The sequence below is a fragment of the Lytechinus variegatus genome, chromosome 5 (genome assembly GCF_018143015.1).
Source record: "Lytechinus variegatus isolate NC3 chromosome 5, Lvar_3.0, whole genome shotgun sequence".
NCBI classification, from domain to species: Eukaryota; Metazoa; Echinodermata; class Echinoidea; order Temnopleuroida; family Toxopneustidae; genus Lytechinus; species Lytechinus variegatus.
In genome coordinates this window covers 14,077,048-14,092,480 of record NC_054744.1, presented here as the reverse complement: position 1 = coordinate 14,092,480, position 15,433 = coordinate 14,077,048, and the positions used below count along the sequence as shown (strand labels likewise).

Genomic DNA, 15,433 nt, shown 5'->3' with positions numbered 1-15,433 from the left:
ATTAAAAATCACACTGCAGTTATACTGAATGTAAATCGTATAAATCAGTAGTTGGTAGATCGGGCAAACGTATCTTATCTTATATTTACCGATGCATAGGCCTCTACATGTACATACATTTTACCAAAAAAATGTCTTGGTTATGATATAGGTTTAAAAAAAAGATGTTCAACAAAATACTTTCTGAACTTTTCGCATTTATTATGGAGAGACTCTGCGATGCATCAATTCCTTTGAAAATGCAAGTCAAGAGATGCTGAGATCTCGGGGGGGGGGGGGGCACTTACATTGACGAGTGGATACCATGCGCGACCCCAAAAACACATAAAAAAGATGTCTTTTTCAAGATAGAGCACGTTACGTACGTAACGTGATAAGGGTGTCAAAACACAAAAAATAATGAAAAAAGGGTATCTATTTCGCTAGGAAAGCTACGTGTTTAGAGTCATATTTGCGGGGATGATAAAACAAAATTAAAATGTTTTATAAAGGATGTCCTTTTGCCCCAACACGACGTGTTTAGAGTCCGATTTGCGCGAGGTGTGGAAGGTGGGGCCTTACTAAATCAAATGGTGTGTAAAGGTAAAACCGATGACTGACGGACCCGTGACATAACAATGAAATATCGCTGTACTTGTGTATGGGTTTATTTCAGGGAATACTTAGCCTGAGTATCGTTTCCAATACTTGTTAAGGGTAGGGGTTCACATGCCATTTCTTGTTAAGGGGTGCATTTTCAGAATATGGGAAATACGTGTTTGCATTTCGAGACCCCATGGTTGCGCATGATATCCACTCATCAATGGAAGTGCCCCCCCCCCCGGGCTGAGATGCTTTATTTGGTGGACCGGGACAGCATCGAAAACTGTTGACCCTGGACAACTACATATTTGCAATTGTTCGTCCGGTACAATATTCTTCGGACGATCCGCTACCCCAGTCCACCAACTTTCGACAAAGCCTCTCAGCTCTCCATTGTGATTTTAATTGCATTTTCAAAGGAATTGATGTGTTGTAGAGAGTTTCCCCGTAGTAAATGCGAAACTCATTTATCAGCGCGAAGGCCCGGCCGTGAAGGATGTCTTCGTGGGTTTTCTACAAGATCATGTCATCGATTAATGTAATTTCACACATGGCAGATCTCGTCATACTGGAGACGATTCCGGCATGGCATAGACTTGGGGCATCAATGAAGTTTATATCAATGCCTATGTCTAATAAACATAAAAATATTTCTGTCCATTTTCAGTCTCTATCTTTTCCGTATACAATTTCAATTTTGGCAACTTTGCACTGCGGTCGTTCGATCATCTGGCTAAGAAGACGATGACGAGGATGATGATGAGGGCGAAGACGAGAAAGGTAAGGATTGCAAGAAGAATGCAGCGCCACCATCGTCGTATTCGAGCCCGTCTCATGAGATGTTCGACCTCGGCCTTGTCGATTGATTGAGATACGACTGGTGTGATGTCTGTAACCGACTGTCGGGGTGTCACGAACGGGCTGGCTGAGGGAATGGTCGGCGGTAGGTAACTCCGTGGTAAGGTATTCTGAAGGGGAAAGTCGACAAAATCAACATGGTTAGTAGGCATTCTGGATAGAAAGTTGTTCTTCTTTAAACAAATACAAGAAGTACAAAAAAAATCTCCAACAATTCTTAAAACCACAAAATATAAATTTAGTGATTTTACAAGCATAGGCCTATATTCGAGATCTTAATAACATATTTATTGTTGTTATACATTACAAACCACGGTGTCAAACAAAAGGATGCAGAAATTCAGTAACACATTTGCTAAATTTTTAGAAAGTTAAAGATTATCTGACTAAAATCTGATTAAAAATACATTTCTATTCAAGTTACTTGTATTACATTTCAATTAGGTATATTGATTCACTTTATTAGTATATAGGGCTATTCCACGGTTACTCACGTTACATTTGGAGACACCTTGACTCATACTTTGAGCTGTAACTCCATTATTATTGATAGGAACTAAACATCTCCTTATCACCACAAAGTACACAGTCTGACTATCCTTTGTATAAAAACAAAACTTGGGAAATTCTATTATGCTCCTGGCAAATCTTTGGAATGTGTCGGTTACTCACGTTACATGATTTGTCCCAACCTGTGGAATTGCCCTATAGAAGATGGAAACAATGGTTCATGCTCTTAATTATAGGTCTTTTAATTCTGACAAAGTGAACTTGAGGAAAGACCTGTGTATATTTGGTTATATTATGATCATGATGATATGAGGGGAATTTTTTTCTGTAATTTTCGCAAGCATATATACAATTAATATTTTAAAGTGGCAAGATAGAATTCTCTCTTACCTTCTGGACCCTTGCAGGCATAACTACGCCGTGGTAGTCTGAGAAGAAGAAGAAGAGGGAGAAGAAGAAGAAGAAGGAGAAGAAGAAGAAGAAGAAGGAGGAGGAGTGGGAGAAGAAGAAAAGGAAGACGAATAAAAAGAAGAAGAAGGAGGAGGGGGGGGGAAGAAGAAGAAGGAAGAGGAGTAGGAGAAGAAGAAAAGGAAGAAGACAAATAAAAAGAAGAATAAGGATCAAGGAGGAGAAAGAGGAGTAGGAGGGAAGGAAGAAGAATAAGGGGGAGAAGGAGGAGGAGGTGATGGAGAAAAAGAAGAGAAAATAAAATACACATTGCAGTTAACCTAATTCTGAAGACATCATTTAATGTTTATATCACATAAAACTCCATAAAACCAAATTATTTTCTCTATACATTATAAACAATTGAAGAGTAGAATTATCCATTATTATTTCACATTGCAAAGCGCTCTGACCATGTTTACATTGAAAAGCGTCTTCATGTTTGTATTTTGAAACGATATTGGAGGCGAAAAAAGAGTAGGCCTACATTATTATCCAGGTAAATTTCAATGCAGCGATTTCACACTACTTTTAAATGAATGTATATTTTCTGTGTACCCGAGGTACATGCAAGAAAAGGAATGAATAATGAATTCGGACAGGGACTGGTCGGTCATATATAAAATATGAAAATAGAATATCATAATCGTAGCAGGCCTATTATATCTTCTTTTGGAAGTAAGCTTAGTTTAGAAAAGAAATGGAAAACGTAGGCCTAAATAACTAAGCGATTTATATTTTATCTTTGGACCACCCTTCAATTTATAATGCACTTGAAAGAAACCTTAAAGATATATGGTTGAAAATATTTCAAGTATTCGACATGTTCAAAGCACTTTTGATATAACTGCGTCTCTGAGTATACTCAACTTGCCTCATTGATAGCAAAATGCAAGTTCTTCCATTATCAAATTAAGCTTTAATCTTGTATTTATTTATTATTATTTTTTTTTAAATATCCATCTACGCCTAGAATTATGATTATCATTTTAAAAATGCTTCGCTTACCACCTGATCGGCTGGACCCCCTACACTACTCCTGGGTGTGGTCGGTGCGGCGCCATCACGTTCCCCTCTCAACTGGAAGTTACCCCCGTAAGCGATCGGAGGGGGGCTCTGCGCACCCCTCGAGTCCTCCATCGGTACGTTCTTCGAGTCAAACAAATACGCAAACAGAGTCATTATTGACGCCGAAAGAAACAAACTTGCAATATTATGTTCTTTGATTTGGAAGACTACCACTTCAAAAAATCCAAAGATGTATACTCCCAGCGTAAAATAGTTATCACTCGTTGGCGTCCAACGTTGAAATGGTAATAGCTTACTCTTTTCCAGTTAGATGTACAAGTGCAATTAAATCGGAGCAGTGTGTGCATGGATGGATATGTTACCTTTTATTGAACTGAAAATACCCATATAATCACCCACAATGGCACCACCGTATTGTAATCGCATTGATTCTATTTCAAGAACTCATTAGTTCTACTGCACAGCTGGATACCTTTTGAATAGATGAAGTTTGAAGGTCTTTTACTTTTACTTTTGTAGACACATTGAAATCGAAAACGTTCGTGTTTTAACCTTGCGTTTTCTTTTTATACGCCATCAAAGAGCGGTTTGATGTAAAACAATCATTTATTGTGTCCATGCAGGCATTTTGTTCGATTCATCGATTGTATTGATTTAATGTATTGTATTCATAACAGCAACATTGCAGTTGTATTTGAAATTCGTTCCCTTTTCAAAATACAATATGTGTTTCCTAATATAATTTACGAAAAGTAAAAGTACTGATCTACTGGTCATTGACCATGAATGGAATCTGTGAAAATGGAAAATATAGATTACTGGCGATTGGATCAACCAAGGAGTTACCTTGGACTGTCTAAGAAGAAGAACAAGTGGAATGCCTCTGGCCGTCTCACCTGCATCACGCAGTTCAATATAGCAGCAGTGCTGACTTTGAAAACTACTCTAACTCGCACAAGATGTTCAGTGATACATGGTTACTCTTATGTCCACTTTTTATGAATTAGACCAATAACCTTACAGAGATATGATGGTTATTCAACAAAAAACCCCAACATGGCCAAAGTTCATTGACCTTACATGACCTTTGACCTTGATCATGTGACCTGAAACTCGAACAGGATGTTCAGTGATACTTGATTACTCTTATGTACAAGTTTCATGAATCAGATCCATAAACTTTCAAAGTTATGATGGTAATTCAACAGATACACCCAATTCGGCCAAAGTTCACTGACCTTTGACCTTGGTCATGTGACCTGAAATGCGCACAGGATGTTCAGTGATACTTGATTACTCTAATGTCCAAGTTTAACGAACTAGACCAACATACTTTCAAAGTTATGATGGTAATTCAACAAAGAAAAACAATTAGGTCAAAGTTCATTGACCCTAAATGACCTTTGACCTTGACCATGTGACCTGAAACTTGCCCAGGATGTTCAGTGATACTTGATTACTATTATGTCCAAGTTTCATGAATCAGATCCAAAACCTTTTTAAGTTTTGATTGTAATTCATCAGATACCCCAAAATCGGCCAAAGTTCATTGACCCTAAATGACCTTTGACCTTGGTCATGTGACGTAAAACTCATGCAGGATGTTTGGTGATACTTGATTAACCTTATGTTTAAGTTTAATGAACTAGGTCTATATATTTTCTAAGTTATGATGACATTTCAAAAACTTAACCTCAGGTTAAGATTTTGATGTTGATTCCTCCAACATGGTCTAAGTTCATTGACCCTAAATGACCTTTGACCTTAGTCATGTGACATGAAACTCTAATAGGATATTTAGTAATACTTGATTAACCTTATGGCCAAGTTTCATGAACTAGGTTCATATACTTTCTAAGTTATGATGTCATTTCAAAAACTTAACCTCAGGTTAAGATTTGATGTTGACGCCGCCGCCGCCGTCGGAAAAGCGGCGCCTATAATAGTCTCACTCTGCTATACAGGTGAGACAAAAACTGTTTGTATATACTAAATGAATATACATGTATACTAATCCCACTTCTTTATTTGGCGCTGAAATCATGCGATCAAAAATCCGTCCATTGAAGAACCGGCTTGAAAAATAAAAACAAAATGTGTATTCTTTCAACTTCGTTTTTTATATTAAAACAGGGGTGGCGCCTGGATATTTGCTCATTCCTTCTTTCTGAAATTTCCTCTACCCTTTTCTGCCTATTTCTCCCTTTTCACATTATTCACTTCTTGAAAACAAATATAGCGGGTATTCACCCCTTCCCCTTTTGGCGCCATGCACCCGGCACAATAACCACACCTTAGCATCAATAGCATGTGACAAAAATAACAAAGTAAATGCTTACAAAAAGATTTCGATGAGGTTATACAGTTTGGGAATAATATTAAGACAAGAGACCAAACCTGGGAGACTGTGCTGACAGAACCGTTCGGCGGTGGACCAATCCTCGTCACACTCCCGTTCGTCGTCGAGCTCGACTCACTTCCTAAGCGTTTTCTTCTTAGTTCGCTTGCGTTGACCTCCACGGTACCGTTCTTCTCGTAGAGGGGATTGACTCTCATTGGCGCCTTCGTTGACGAAGTCGTGTCACCGAAGACTGAGGCCATTTTCGCGTCGGCGACATCTTGCTCGCTTAGTTTATTGAGCTGAACTCGCTGTTGATGTAAAGAAAAATAATCTGTATAAATTCCTCATGCATGATGTCCGCGTGTAACGTGGTCAGAAAATCACGATCATCAGACCAAATCACACATGCAGTGACCGGATATTAGGCCACTGCCTTCTACCGATCCTACTACACCACCACGAACACTACCGCCACAATCACCATCGTCATACTACCAAAAAAATTACAACTATCATAGGACGCAAAACAATGTTTTTTAAATCATTTTTTAATGATCGTTATTGAAGGGGGGGGGGTATAAGCCCTTCTATTTTGCGGTCCGGCCATGACTACTACTACTACTACTACTACTACTACTACTACTACTACTACTACTACTACTACTACTACTACTACTACTACTACTACTACTACTACTACTACTACTACTACTACTACTACTACTACTACTACTACTACTACTACTACTACTACTACTACTACTACTACTACTACTACTACTACTACTACTACTATCACAACTATAATACTACTACTACTACTACCACTACTACTACTACTCATAGGCGGCGGAAGCGGGGGGGGGACGTGTTCCCCCTTAAATTTTAGGTGGGGGACGGTCCCCCCATTTTTTTTTATAACCTTTTTTTTTTGCATGTAAATTTTTTTCCAGCGTTGATGACCTTTTTTGGGGGGCACTTGTCCAATTTTTTACCTGTGTCCTTCCCAAAATTTCAGGTGGACACCCCCTAAATTTGTTGGCTTCCGCCGCCAATGCTACTACTACTACTACTATTATTACTGCTGCTACTACTACTAATATACTTCTACTACTTCTGCTACTTCTACTATAACTATACTACTATTACTACTACTATGAATAGTCTAGTTTACAGATGACAAAATCCCTGTCGATTTTGTAAATCAATTAATTAACAAGCATCTTGCAATACTTAAACAGCCGTATATTGTGTAGAAAAAAAAAAGCAGATATAACAGTACAGTCATATACAAATCTATTTTCACTTTTGGTCTTGACTTTAACCTCGAAGGTCAAGGGCAAATGTGAATTCATAACATTCTTTTCATAACTTTGTATCTCAAATTTATTCAATAGATATCTATTTGTTTTCGTGAATAGATCGGTATTCCGACCTACTCCCTAAATAGGGATACAACAATAAGGTGTTTATTCTACCTTGAACTCTTTTTTTTTACAATATCCACCGCCTTCATATTACGAATAAAAGTTGTGCTAAAAATTCTTTAGTAAAAATAACATTGGGTATATGAACATTGATGACACATTCTGTGTCTTAGAATCCTTCTAATTTCTTTCAATTCAAGAAACTCTTGAACACCCCATGACTGAATATTTTTATTGCTCAACTTGTACAGTATGTAGTGGTGGAGAGTGGATCAAATTGCGAATCGCTCAAGGAAAGGGCGTTTCATTACATCGGCGGATCCAGGGGGGTGCGCAGGGTGCGTGCGCCCCCCCCCCTAATATTTGAGCGGCGCCGAAGGCGCCGCTCAAAATAAAAAAATAAAAAAAAGTAAAAGAAAGAAAAGGCGCCGCTTGAAAAATTAAAAATAGAGGAAAGAAAGGGAAAAGGCGCTGCTTAAAAAAAATGTACACTGATATAACATTAGCAACAGTAAAGGAAAGACTATCCCCAGCAAAGCGTAATCATATCATCTTCCTTATTTTTTCTTTTAACTACCCTTTTCCCAACAACTTCGCCGGTAGCAGTGCGCTGCCTGCATATAACTGGCGCCAATCAAGAATAATCAGCGCCACCTTAATCTAAATCGGCGCCGGACAAGAATAATCAGCGCTATTTAGTTATAAATCGGCGCCAGTCAAAAAAAATCGGCACTGCCAGAGTCTTAACCGGCGCCGATCAAGGATAATTAGCGCCACCTAAATCTAAATCGACGCTGGACAAGAACAATCGGCGTCATCTGGTTATAAATCGGCGCCAGTCAAGAATAATCGGCGCCTCCTGGTTCTAGATCGGCGCCAGTCGATTATGGATTGCCGCTGCATGAATCTTACGTAACGTCGGTAAAAAATAATCAGTACTACTTGTTTAAATCGGCGCCGGTCAAGACAAATCGGCGCTGCCTTTGTCTTAACCGGCGCCACCTAAATTTAGATCGGCGCCGGTCAAGAATGATCAGCGTCCCCTGATTTCAATAAATAAGCGCCGGTAGAATAATGAAGAAGGGCCTATTGCTAACCAAATCTAGATCGGCGCCGCGGTCAAGAATGATCGTTTTGCCCTCCCCCAATAATTCCGCATGTGCAAAAACAATAAGATGGTAATGTTACACAGAAATCAGCAAACGAGATTGAGCTACACAACTCGTTCTTTATTAAAAATCGTGCTCAAATTATCCGCTTTTCAGATTGGAACATAACAATTTTCAGCTCGCGCTTCGCGCTCGCATCATTTCTGTAGCTAAACCCCATACTTTTCATGATTAAATAGGTGAATAGAATGTCCCGTTTTTAGTTCTGAACCTCAAAAGAACTCCCGCTTCGATTTGCAATAATCTTTTGTTGGATATAAACTTGTTCTTTATTAAAACGTACATTAAACTGTAATGTTTTCAGATCGAAATATCAAAATTTTAAGCTCGCGCTTCGCGCTCGCATTTTTTTTAGATACCCATCTTAATCATTGGTACCAAGAATGCTTAGAATATCAAGCTTTCTGATCAGAATATAAGTAAATTTCAGCTCGCCCTCGGCACTCGCATTATCTGTGTAGTAAGATATGTATCCTCCTCATGAGTTACTACAAACAGTCCTAAACAGGCACCTTTTTCCTGTTTCAGGTCAGTATACTTTAAAAATTTCAGCTCGCGCTTCGCGCTCGCATTAATTTGTCGGTGAAATATGTGTCTCTATCTCATGAGTCATATATATCTATATGATATGAGTCATATATATATATATATATATATATATATATGCATGTGTGTGTGTGCGTGTGCGTGTTTTGACAGGGTCAGGCATTACCCCTTTTTCTTTTTCAACATTTAATTTCTTTTATGGCGCCGGTGAAGTGCAAAAATATGTGCGCCGCTCGGCAGTGCGCCCCCCCTTTCGCCAAAAGCTGGATCCGCCTATGCATTATATGATATATGAATTATTTTTATTGACCGAATAGAGCGCAAGGCTAGTGCTCATTATCCGTATTATCATAATTCATTCCCAACAGCTTTCCTCTATGAACCATGAAACATGCATGGACAGCCGATATTCACAAGTTACATTGTAGTATCGAGAGGATTTCGATTCTGGCCATGTTCAATCCAATCAAAATACCAACTTTAATACTGATTGTGAATAAAAACAATATCAGCCGACACAAATAGTGAATAAACAGTAAAACATAAGATAATCGCCAAATCACAAAATTATCGATCAGCTGTCGCTCCCATCCAGCGTAATTTAAGTCAAAGTTTCGATCAAAATGATATGATCCACTTATCAGCGATAGTACGATGCTTTCATTCCTTAACTTAGTTACTCACCTTTTGAAGATAATGGAAATATTGTCGCTATAATAACGGTCTATGTAATTTTTCGACAATGTGTCCAAATTACAACAATTTACTGTGTACCTTATGTAAAATCGGGTGTGAAAACCTGAACTGAAGAATTCCTCAAAATACAGTCATGTACAATGTGTATACGGAATGACTGCTGGTTGACTATAATGGCGGGAGGGGTGGTATAATATGTAAATCCTTGTCGAAGAGCACTTCAGAACAGAAACTGGTCAAACATTGCTTAGCTCACCAAGAATGCAACTTCTGTTTGAAAGTGTACAGGTTTAGTTTACATTTTAAACAGACATGAAAGGGAGTTTTTTAGTACTCTTATCTGATCAGCTTGTGTTGGGGTATTTACCAAGGATAAATTCATGGCTTATATTTGTTTGAAGATGTCAACATTAATACCATATCAATATCTTGCCTGAACATCGTCATGACTTGTTGCATTATATCACAATATCACACATGTATGCGTATTCGACGATATTGTTGACCGCGTATTGCAGGCCGCAATGTTCATAAGATTTGGGTCCCATCATTTTTAAATGAAGTTGTGGGTTGTATTTACATGTAAAAATCTAATAAAACAGTATCGTGTCACACTTCAGTTAAACACGTGTTTCGACAAAAGAATCACAAGTGTACCCACCCCTCTTCCCTTTATTCTGTAGCCGTGTGATACACCATGTGTTACATAACCAGACACAGTTTGGAATAAAAGAAAGGCTTTTCAGCTCAATGGAACGGACCTCTCTTTTGTTTGATTCAATACTCCCTTCTCTTCCTTTTTTATTTTCATTAACGACCATTTCAGTTCAGAGCGTGGGCGTGGACCATGTGAAGTTTAAGGAAAAATAGTTTGAGCAAGGAGCTTTTGAAGCTCCTTGGTTTGAGCTTGCAAGCCTTATTCATGTTATCCTTTGAAGAGGGGCACGGAGAAGTTTAAATCAATTTATTTTGGAATCGCTAATCGAATCACTTGTTTTATGAGTTGAATCCACTTTAAAATATAGAGAAAAATAAGCTATAGAATATACTACTACTATACTTCTACTACTACTACTACTACTTCTTCTTCTTCTACTACTACTACTACTACTACTACTACTACTACTTCTACTACTACTTCTACTACTAGTACTAGTACTACTACTACTATACTACTACTACTATTGCTACTACTACTTTTACTATAGTACTAGTACTACTACTACTACTATTGTACTACTACTACTACTACTACTACTACTACTACTACTACTACTACTAGTACTAGTACTACTACTAGTACTACTACTACTACTAACTACTACTACGACTACCACTATACTACTACTACTACTACGAGCGTACATTTACGCAAGGTTTCCACTCACTAATAACAAATTGATTTGACAGAAGTAAAAAGGACAGCTACTGCAACGGCCAAAATGATGGCTTGACAGAAACGTGTATTTGTATGTCAATGACGAATCATAATTATGTACAAAACAAGATAGTGTCCTTATTGTGTCCGTTTAAAGTACAGGGCCTTGTTCTTCGAAAGAACATTCTTTTGAGAGATGATTTGAAAATTGTTAAAAGTAAGCATAAATTTCATTCTATCAAACGAATCCTAAAAAAAGTTCGTGGATGTCTTGGTTTCAAATTTTGGACTACACAACAAATGAGTATTGAAGCAAACACTGATACCATATTCTCAATCTTTGACATACATGCTGAGGTAACAGATCTCAAATCACACAAACATCTTCCTTTTGTTTGTTTTAAAAATACAATTGCCGTGAGGTCATATTTGCATGTGTCTTAAAGTTACGCCTATTTTCATTGATTTCTGGTAGTGGAATGCACGTATAGAAACGGGCATGCTTCGCTCTTCGACATTTTTGCTTCACTTTCATGGTGAAGTGGTGAAGTCCACCCTTAAAAAAACTTGTCTTGAATGATTTGAGAAAAATCGAGCGAGCACATTATACTAAAGAAATAATCGAAATCAGATGAAAATATGAAATGTATGATTTTTCACTATTATGCACAAAACAGTGACATATGGACATCGTAGACGGTATGCAAATAAACGTATTAAGCAGGTGATTTCACATACTATTTGTATTGTATTTTGTCAAATATTGTACTTCTTTTATAGTCTTGGTGATAGAGAAGCTCTGTAAAATGAATGATATTAGTATTGACTCGATACGTTCCATGAGAAATCGAATCCAACCATCATTAAGATAAAAATAATATATTTTATATATCATAGAATGCAAAAAAAAATTATGTCAAATTATTTGATCCCTCATTTGCATATCTCCAATCATGTACATGTACCTCATGCATCGTTTGTGAAATAGAAAAATTTCACGACTTTCTCATTTTACATCCGATTTTGAAAACAAAAAGTGTTATGATTGTTTGATTTCTCAATATATTGAACTTAACATGTTGTTGGGATCGATGGAGTTATCATTGACTCAATACCAAACTGGATAAGGGATCAGATTTGGCAGAAAGGCCTGTTTGTCAAACATACCCCCCGAAAAAAAAAAGAAAAATAGGCAATTGAGGGTGGAACTTTCAAAGACAACAATCAACTCGAAAATCCATAAACATAACCCACAGCTGTTAGCGCCTTTCATTCCTTTCTTTTCTTAAAACCCCGCCATAAAACCGCCAATCACTATTTGGCGTACCCACCAAAACAAGACAGAGAAATCACACTAACGTTTCAATATTATTATTATCCCGATATTGTTACTTCAACCGAAATGGCAGCCATGCTTGTTTCCTATCGCAGCAGTAAGAGACACTAATAAAGAACGTCAAGGGCACCTCCTATTCATTATTCTTTCCACAGGTCGATGCAAATGTATGTGTTTATTGATTCTGAAATAGCTTCACAATGATGGATGTATTTCAAATGGGAAGGGTGCGGCAATGGCTTCCGGGAATACAGGGAGGATAGACCATAAAATGAACTATTATCATTTAGAAGATAGCGTGTGATTGTTAAAAAGTTTTGAATACCAGAAACACACACACATACTCGTCTAACAGGTTAGTTTAGACTGAGAAAATCAACATTTTCATGACGACAAAATGATTTTTAATTAAAGTTTTGGAAGAACGATTACAATTGAAGACGGGATGTACGCTGTTGACGTACTCCAGCATGTTAATGTCGATCATGATTTCTAAGTATATAAACACAAGAAATAAGAGTTCTTGATTCAGAATGAAAATCCTTAGCAGGGCCGGGGGACAGACATGGTGCAAAAATAATTATGAAGATGTAAAAAAGCTAAATAAATAAGTGCAAGAATCCATTCTCAACCTAACCAGGGGTAAGGCACCATTATTATTTCCTATTAGACATGATGAGAATAAAGAGGGGCGTTCCCGTGACAGAACCAAGAGTGTGTAATGGACATAATTTTTCGAATGAATGGAATTCGCATGGATTTCAGGATGTAAATTTGGACATGATACAAAATAAAATAGATAGAGACTGCGTATTTATTAGAAAGCTCATAAACTGGGTGAAGAAAAAAAGTCTTACCACAGCTGCTGTTCCTACTGATGGCGTTGATACCTTCCTGCTCTCACTCTTCTTACGGTACGTCCTTTTGACACCAACATCCACTTCATTTACTGATGTTGTCTCGCCACCGGCTCCTTCCATTCTGTGATCAGTCTCTTATCAATCACATCCAAACTAAGAGTTCGTGCGATTTGAAAATGGTTTTAGCAGAATATAGATCGGTATTTTGTCAATCAGTATAGAAAATGAATTTGTTGTTAATTCGTGTCTTCACCTGAACGACACAAGTGACGCCATCGGATTGTAACTTTGTTCCTATATACAAGGCGGCCTGAATACTGATGAAGAGGTAAAAACTGGCCTAAGGACTGGAGATGAGGGTTCCTGATACCATTGTACCAATGGCAGTGGCACTAAACTAATAATGCCCCCAAACGGTTGCCGATTCACTGTTTCAACCACAGACGTTTGTAAGGTTCATCGGAGGGACAGGGGTTCAACAATCCAATAATGCTCTTCAGAAGATATCAGCAGCACATAGCGATGTTGAGTAAACGCTGTGTATGATTTCATAAATGTGAAGACGGGTTCCCATGTAAGATCATCACTCTGAACGAAGGCTTCAATAGTATGGCCACCGAAATGCCTCTGAAATATTAAAATACGACGAAGCTTATAGTTATTTTGGCGTTCTTACCTGTTCCCGCTTTGAATTGAAGATTACTTCTTAACCTGCATGAATATATGCAGTGGGATTAAAAAATGGTTTTATTATGATTGAACAGTTAGATATATATTTTGGCCAAGTGATTAACTGCATTTACAGTTCCATTTATACAAAATCGGTTGCAATATCAACAACATTAAGTTTGAAGTAGGTGTAATACAGGTAGGAGAGAGAAAGAGAGAGAGCGAGAGGGGGGGGGGTATGTTACTACTGTAGCAAATTAGTAAAGCTAATGTTAAAACAAGCCAAGTTAAGCCACATCAAAACAGTCAAATTAAGTCATCACCCATGCATGATCGAATACTCACCAGTGTACACCTCAACACCTATTTCCCACGGCTATTGCCCTGGTACATGGCGCCTCTAACGCTGAAGCCCTACAATTCCGCCACACTGGGTGAGATGGCCTGGCGTCACCGTAGCAGTACAACAGGTGCTTTTACGCATCAACACAGGATGTACATGTACTACTGCAGGTGGTAATATACGGATAAACACTATTATCTGTTGCATTGGGAGAGAATATAAATGAGATGCGATCATAACATTAAACTGACGATAAATGTAATTTCATGACCAATATATACTGATTCATTGTTGAACGATACGCTAAACATAATTACAAACTGTGAATATTTCATCGTAGAAGGGTAAATAATATGATTCGATTGGTATAAGAGGTAGGAAACATCATTTGCTTATCCATTAGTACTTTCTATTTAATGACTGAATTCAAGCACAATTATTCACGGACATTCCATTCAGCCTGACCATAATATAATCCTACATGCATATTTGCCAACATCCATTTGTGATATTCTTCGAAGTGTTCAAAAGCAATGATATATATATATGTTTGTACTTAAATCACAGTAATATTCCAAGAAAAGTATAACTTACCTTCACTAGTGAGGATGTATTAAAACCTGATAATTAAAGAAGCTATCCAAACGCTGAAGATGTATAATAATCTACGGGCTTCTGTCATGCCTGTGTTCTTTTTGTCTTCCAGTGTGAAGCAATTGCTTTTTAGTTACGCTCCGATGGAGTTGTGGGAGTTGTAACCGCCGCCCATATAGCGGCTGCATTAATGCTAGGATGCTCGCTGTCCTCGCCTCTTTTCACGCATGCCAGGTCCCCTCCAGTTCAAGGGTTGTTCAATGCAAGGCAGCGGGCTCGGCTTGTAAGCTCTCGATCGCACCTTTCACGTCGCTGCTATTGTTGCGTCATGAATAGGAGAGCTTCTGTCAAATTATGAACAAGCGATGGGTCCTTTTGATATGCAGATGAGCTGCTGGTATTCATACAGAGTGATATGAAATCAGTCTGGTATAACTGGAGTAGAATGATTTTTTCTATTGCAACGTCAAAAGATGAACTTGAAATGCCACTCTCAGATATTTTGTTTATTAACCATCCGGATCACCTAAGAGAGGTGACTATTGATGCATTGGTTATCAGTCTACACGATTGTAAACGATTGGAGACAATTGGAAGAAAATAAAGCCCTAGAGATATCAGAAAATTTGGATTCAGAGTATGTTTTTA

General features: G+C 37.9%; 1 protein-coding gene across 1 annotated transcript; it reads right to left on the bottom strand.

The window, feature by feature from the left end:
- Positions 1-784: 784 nt before the first annotated feature.
- On the bottom strand, positions 785-15,128 carry LOC121415507. The gene is made up of 7 exons (XM_041608721.1): positions 14,782-15,128; positions 14,194-14,382; positions 13,177-13,806; positions 5,824-6,075; positions 3,402-3,546; positions 2,341-2,378; positions 785-1,550 (listed from the first exon to the last, which is right to left on the bottom strand). The coding sequence occupies exons 3-7, from the start codon at positions 13,297-13,299 to the stop codon at positions 1,308-1,310; spliced, it is 801 nt and encodes a 266-aa protein (XP_041464655.1). The 5' UTR covers positions 13,300-13,806; positions 14,194-14,382; positions 14,782-15,128; the 3' UTR covers positions 785-1,307.
- Between the last annotated feature and the right edge of the window lie 305 nt (positions 15,129-15,433).